Raw genomic sequence first — 7,475 nt, 5'->3', positions numbered from 1 at the left:
ATTCAGAGATAAACCATATTAAAGTATATGTTCTACAGCTTATACTGGGTGAGGGACAAAAAAAAAAAAATCACTACATATAATCATTTATTTATATAGCGCCACTAATTCTGCAGCGTTGTACAGAGAATTCATTCACATCAGTCCCTGCCCCCATTGAAGGGATTTAATGATTTTTATTAGCTTTTAGAAGATAAAAGATAAAATGGGAGAGTGGTTTTGATGCCCAAGCATGGGGTTTTTTGTTTGTTTGCTTTTTAAATTGAGGACACATATACAAAAAGTGTTCACACAAGACAAAAAAAATTGTTCCTTTCCAATTTAATAAATTTAAACAGCATTAAAGCAGACAGTTTATAACCATGTAAAATGTGTTATATAATTTACAAAATATATAAAATACATGTGATTATAGTATACATGAAATCCATAGTATGAGGCATATGGGGACCAATACTATTCATGCAGAACGCATGCATGCATATGTTTGATGAAAGAGACCCAGCCATTAAAACTCCCCAAGTGTCCCAAGGAAATATTATCCCTCCCCCCAGACACTTCGGAAAGTCTGGCAAGTTCTGAATGCGCCACCGAGTTCAAAATCCTTACGCAAAATGAGCAGTTGGAAAGACGCAAACACATACAGGCAAATATTAAATTCCTTCTGACAAATAAAGGGCGCCTTTGCAGACGGAATGTTAAAGGTACATCCTAGAGCTGAAGGGGAAAAAAAAAATTTAAAATGTAAGTTTGATCTGTACAGAGGAATTTTAATGGACGTTGGTGGCCTTTTGTCATACATGTTAAAATTGGATTTTGAAGACGTTCTATCTCCGTAATGGATTCAGGTTTTTCCACTTGTTAGGAGAATTTCGGCACTAGCAGGACAGTTTTACAAGTCAACATAAGTTACTGTAAACTTTAAATATTTGCACAAATGGTGCAGATCTATTTACAGAGAGTAAGGGGTAAGGGAACAGCAAGAAAACATTTCATGTTTCAAACAGTTGTCATCAATTTTAGAGAGCCAGACCTAAAGCGAAGAATTTTCTTCTTTAGATTGTGTGAGGCCTTGATTTTGACAAAAGCCTTGGCTGTGGTTTGCAGGTCAGCAGCTGTGTGGGTTTGCATCGGAAGGGTATGTACAAACTGGGACCAGATAAGTCCTCCACTTTCATCAGTATCACTTGACGTTGTGCTTTCTCCAACAAACTCTACTTCGCTTAAACTGGACTCGCTGTCCCCAAAACAGTTTGTTGTATAGTTGCTCTGTTCATCTTCACTGGTGTCTACAACCGTGGAATGAAACAGAGACTCACATTCTGCTGAATACTCAGAGTCACTAGCTATGTATGCATATGGGCTGGTGGTATAAGGAAGAGGAACTTGTGTATAAAGTCCAACCATCTCCCTCTGGTTCCGTCTTCTTGCCCGTCGTAATGCCTCATCATAAGATATCTCAGCTGAGGACTTCCATCTACGGTAATCGCCCCTTTTATGCCTGGGCTTGGCCAAAACCACATCCTTCGCATGCCCATGAGGTTTGGTTCCAGGTTTGCTTGTCCCTGAACTTTTACCTGCAATACCAGTCTCTACTTGTGGATGGCCAACCTTCTTAACTCTTTGAGAGATCTTCCTTACTTTTTTATTTGTATCCAAGTCATCGGGAAACCTGCATTTCTTGACCACAACCTTACCCTTTTCTTTCAATGTCTGAATACCATTGTCCATAATATGCTGAACACTTGACCGGTGTTTAAAAGTTGAACTCTTCACAATCTTCAAATTTTTGGTAGTTTTATGGAGTTTTACACCATGTTGCTGTGCAGGTATGTAGTGTGCATTGACCAACAGCCCTTCATCCAAGCTCTGAGAAGAGGATCCTTCACTCTTGAAGTCTAAAGGTGGTCTCTCATCAAGAGATAACGCATGATAAGTGTCTATTGTATTTTTGGGCAAAATTCTTTTTAGTGGAGGCACAATTTTATTCTCTTGTGCTAGAGGAACAATAATGTGAGTTTCCTTGGGAGATACATTACAAAGAGAATTGGAAACCCCGGAGAAGTGATTGGTCAGCGGAGTGGGATTTACATTAACGTCCTTTTGAATATTTGATGTCCCAACCACAGGAACCCGTCCGATACTTTGAGAGACAGACTGCACAGTGTTCCGTGAATTGTTTTGACTTTGTAGTTCATTTATGTTACTTGGCTGGTAACTCAGGACTGATGGCAACTTTTTACTTTCCAGCTGTTCACTTGGAGTCTCTTTAGAGCACTGTTTTAGAGAAGGGTAAGTGTTATTATCCACAGAGATTATTCCAGAGGAATGTAAACATAGCTGTTTAGGATTCTTCGGGTTAGTGGTGCTAAGAGAGATGCCACCAGTCTGTTTGACACACATACTCCCATGTCGTAAAATACCTTTGGCTGGGTCTGCATTTACACTCGTTCTGGGTTTGTTAGTCCTTACAGGATGTGATTTTTTCTGAATTACACTTAAAATATAACCGTCAATTTTTTTGCTGGCAGGAAGGGGCACAGAGCCGAAACTACTCTGTTGCTGGAAAGAGTCTTCAGGTTTTACAGAGTCAGTTTCAGGCACTAAGCAGTCATTCACATTTGCAACCATTTCACTCTCCTCCTCCACCTTCATATTCCCCATCATCGATAGCAGAAACATGGGGCTTTGCACCGCTACAGCATGTAGAGGGCTGGGGTATCTGTATACATCATTCCCGTTCTTGGACACCAGATCACACTGATACTTAGGATTCACGTCAGGAACAGCTTCAGTGGAATTAGAATGGGGTGCGGAGAAAGAGTGTCGTACGGTGCCTGTACTTTCATACTGGCCTTCTCTGTAGTCCAACCATTCAAAGAAATCATCTGAAATTGATTAAAAATAAATAAATCATTACTAACAAACCTACAAATGATGAAGATTCTTGATTATGTTGGAAATTTCCATTCTTTGGAAGGGAGGGTTTAGTAAATCAAAGAAAGTGGTTTATCTATAAAACAATTCTACTTTGATGTACAGGACCAGAACGGCTTTATCCAACTATTGTATATTTACCAGGTAGAAGTACAGAATTAGAATTATAGGTTTAAACACACTTAATGAAAGGGGCGAGAGGTGGGTCCCCAAACAGAGAATGTCCACAGACTACTAAAGTAAAAAAGTAATATCTCTAGCCAGGGTTATTTTATTTATTTTAAATGGACAGTGCAACACAATACATTTTTGAAGGCCAGAAGCTGCAAGTAAAGTTCTGCTATAAAACTCGTGGACACACTGGAGGGAGGGTGGGGGGAGCCTTTACCTGCCGATCTTGGTTGACCATCTGTGATATTTATTGATGCTTCTAGAGGGCTGCAAAAGCAGGTGCTGGACTGACAGCTGGATAAACATTCACTGAAGACAGAGTTTGAGGAGTTGGAGAGGGACCCTGACGTTCCATCACTCAACTCATAAAATCCTAAGAAAGAAAAAAAGATAAAAATTCTCAAAGTCTCAGAAAAAATTTAAAAAAAGATTGTTGCAGATGTACAAGAAAATTGTTGACTTCAGAAGTGTTAAGATCATAACAATTAAACATTGCTTCTCACCATTATTAATAATCAGAAATGTGCTAGATACGTTTGTACAACTCTCGTTTTACATTTTACAACACCTCTTATAAGCAATTAGACAACTGTTTCAATAGGGTGTACAATAATTTGTTTGGATTGACACTGTTCTCCTTATTGGAATGTGAATGTCTATTTTTCTTTTTTTTTTTTTTAAATCTTATAAGCAGAGTAGCAGAATAACAATAACTCAGAAGGGAACTGAAAGAAGAGATTCAACATAAAGAACATGATGTGCACCAGTCTATTTTATTTGGGTATTTAATGCTTAAAGTGACAAATATATATAATTAGCCATTTTATTTTTAAAATAATTATTTTAAAAAAATAAATAAAAAAGGTGCGATTTGTATTTTATTTTTTTAATTTAACCCCAGATGTAACAAACAATACTTGCTTCTTTGTCAGAAAGAGAATGCTCTTGATAAAGAATTGGCACTGGGCCATTAAATATACATCCATAAGAGCTTCGATGTACCTGAACTGGGGCGGCTGTCCGTTTCCAGATGATCCTCCGTCGTCTTCTCCACATCTAGCTTCAGATCATTTATCTGCTTGTCCAGCTCATGTAGCTGACTTAACAGACCAGCGTCCCTCTTCCTCAAGCAGTTCTGCGGGAAAAAATAAAAGCGATTGTCAGCATAAAAAAAAAAAAAACCAAACAAAAGCCACACATACAATGCCATTGACAATCTTAGGTGCAAGATTAAAAACCAGGTCTAAGCTAAAAATATGTGTACCTTATCACAATAATACCCAGCATGCATACAACTGCAGTATACAAATGCAAACTACACCATCCCTATTTCTGTTTATTGACTGAGAATGGAACAATGAGAGGACCAAATATTTACAAAATGTATTATCGAGTATCAATTTCAAATTGCACATGGAATCGATTTTTTTTCTCTTAGGTGGAGGGCATTCAATAGATGGTGTTTGGTTACAGACTAATCAATAGCTAACCACAAACTGAAATAGTTAATTGTCTTCCACATATAGGTTAGTCCTTTATGTTGGCTATCCTTTCAGCTGACATAGGAAACTATGGAGAGATAGCCTAAGGCAGAAAGGCAAACATTTTCTATTCCAGAGATGTGTGGTTTACACGCTTCACACTGTGGACGCCCTCTGGTGGCCACATTGTATTTCCAGATTCTTTTCCAAATAAGGACTCCTTTATCTAGGAAACCTTAAACCCGTTATCCAGACCAAATTTAGTCTGATAAAATATAACATCACAACATTAACTAGCAGATAATTAATACCAATAACCTATAAGAACTTATGGTAGTGGAGAAATCCTCCAAATGATCATATGCCAGACATGAAAGTCTGCATAAGGTTTAACAACTAGCTACACTGGGCGTCAGAGCAATCCTTAGGATTACACGGGGAACAACTGAGATTGTCAAAACCCAGTCTTTCCTCCATCTGAGCCATGAAACCGTAGAAGAGACCAATACATGCCAACATCAAACACCTCTTTCTTTAGCCCTAAACACATGCACTTCATAATACCCCATCCAACTACACAAGTCACTAGCCCAATATGAATATATTTTATTGCAGTAAAACCTCAGATACCCCCTCCCCCATTAACTCCAGTGTAAAAAGCTACATTACTCCCTTACAATCAACACCACCTAATCTCTAACCTGGCTTTCATCTGCAATTGCAATGAGCACTGAGAGATTGATAGGTTCATACAATCTCAATTTAATCTCTGCAACCAGTTTAGTCATTCCACGATTCATCTGTCCAACTATATAGAGAAAATTAAATGCCACACAATCAACCCTAACTGCACTACAGCAATTAAATGCATTTACCCTAGTGCCTTTTTGCAGCAAATTAGGCATAATTGTGAGGCATGTGGGGTTAAAGGAACAGTATGTTCCTCTAACCCCATATGTCTCAGAATTACCTATCCCCCTCTTCACAGCCCACTGTAAAATGCACACAGCTCAGCCCTCCATCTACCCCCTTGTTTGCACCACTGTTACATACCAGTTGTTTTTTAAGCAGCAGAATATTCTCCTCCAAAAACCTCTCTTCCAGACTCCGGGGGTTATCACCCTTTACAGGAGGGTCTCCGCAACCTCCCACCGCAGGGATCAGAGCAGCCTTGACTAGTATCTCCTGTCTGTGCCGCAGGTATCCCAGCTCCCCCAGTCCGGCTAGTGTGGCTTCCAGGCGCTCCCGGGTCCTCTGGCGTTCCGAATCCGCCTCTCCTTTCTCCTTGCGCCGGGGGGAGTACTCCTGGGTCTGCCCTGCAAGCTCAGAGGTAGCTAGGAGCGGCTTCATCCTGGGAGTCCGAGCAATGCAGCAGCTACAACATTCGCTGGTAACCAAACAATCTTAGATTTTCCCTATGAATGAATAAAGTGGCTCTTCCACATGCACCAATTCCTTCTCCGGTTGTAAACTCCAACCAACTGCAATTAATGTCTTCTCTGGGACATAATGCAAATCCTCCCTGCTGTTGGCTATTAATAAGCGATGTGTTGATGAGGGTCTCCTGCCAGGAGCTGCCTGTGACAGCCCTGTAGAGCTCTCACCTCCTCCAGTTTCTCCAACTAACTGTGTCCTTCAGCAGAGCAGCCTGCAGCCCCATTCAGACTAAATAACTAGCCTGGTGACATCACTATGCACCCACCCCCTTCCAGACACTTACATCCTATGCAACCAAGTCACACTGCAATGATAGACATAATAGGTGAAAATAACATTTATATAAACACAAGTAGGTTCAGCAGAATGTAACATCCATTAAGAATATACCCTAAGACAAAGTGGCAATATTTACAAGGTAAAACAAAATTATAATAAGAAAAATGTGTAATAGAGATGGCTCACCAGTATCAAAATAAAAATAAACGTGCTGTTCATTGACTTAAGGGTAATTAAGGGTATGGCTGAAAACTGGAACCGCCGGAATGCCAGAACACCGGAATGATGTAGCTCCCTGCAGTGCCCTTTGCTGGTGTCTTGAGTTAAGCTTGCTGTATTTCCTCTCCCTCTGTAGAGTATTCTGTTCTGCTACACAGATATGTTCATAATATATATAGGTATATGTATATTATGTGTATATGTATTTCTGTATATCGCAGCTATATATACTAGTTATCCATTCTGTCTGTCTCAATTTATGGCGGAATGGAACATTGAGTGGCGGAATGGGTCTGCAGGTACGGTACCCATCCATTCCGGGTGTCGGAATGGGTCTGTAGGTACGGTACCCATCCATTCTCGGAGCCTGAATGGGTCTGCAGGTACGGTACCCATCCATTCTGGGTGCCGGAATGGGTCTGCAGGAATGGTACCCATCCATTCCGGGTGCCGGAATAGGTCTGCAGGTACGTTACCCATCCATTCTGGGTGCCGGAATGGGTCTGCAGGTACGTTACCCACCCATTCCTGGAGCCGGAATTGGTCTGCAGGTACGTTACCCATCCATTCCGGGTGCCGGAATAGGTCTGCAGGTACGTTACCCATCCATTCCTGGAGCCGGAATAGGTCTGCAGGTACGGTACCCATCCATTCCGGGTGCCGTAATGGGTCTGCAGGAATGGTACCCATCCATTCCGTGTGCCGGAATGGGTCTGCAGGTACGTTACCCATCCATTCCCGGAGCCGGAATGGGTCTGCAGATACATTACCCATCCATTCCCGGAGCCGGAATGGGTCTGAAGATACGGTACCCATCCATTCCGGGTGCCGGAATAGGTCTGCAGGTACGGTACCCATCCATTCCGGGTGCCGGAATGGGTCTGCAGGAATGGTACCCATCCATTCCGGGTGCCGGAATGGGTCTGCAGGTACGTTACCCATCCATTCTAG

At 41.3% G+C, this 7,475-nt stretch overlaps 1 protein-coding gene across 1 annotated transcript; it reads right to left on the bottom strand.

The window, feature by feature from the left end:
- Positions 1-306: 306 nt before the first annotated feature.
- Positions 307-6,242, bottom strand: DACT1 (dishevelled binding antagonist of beta catenin 1). The gene is made up of 4 exons (XM_075193393.1): positions 5,643-6,242; positions 4,111-4,243; positions 3,326-3,481; positions 307-2,888 (listed from the first exon to the last, which is right to left on the bottom strand). The coding sequence occupies exons 1-4, from the start codon at positions 5,937-5,939 to the stop codon at positions 1,000-1,002; spliced, it is 2,475 nt and encodes an 824-aa protein (XP_075049494.1). The 5' UTR covers positions 5,940-6,242; the 3' UTR covers positions 307-999.
- Positions 6,243-7,475: the final 1,233 nt, after the last annotated feature.

Source organism: Mixophyes fleayi, chromosome 12, assembly GCF_038048845.1.
Source record: "Mixophyes fleayi isolate aMixFle1 chromosome 12, aMixFle1.hap1, whole genome shotgun sequence".
Taxonomy (NCBI): Eukaryota; Metazoa; Chordata; class Amphibia; order Anura; family Limnodynastidae; genus Mixophyes; species Mixophyes fleayi.
The sequence above is the reverse complement of the archived record's forward strand: the minus strand, read 5'-3'. Positions and strand labels throughout refer to the sequence as shown.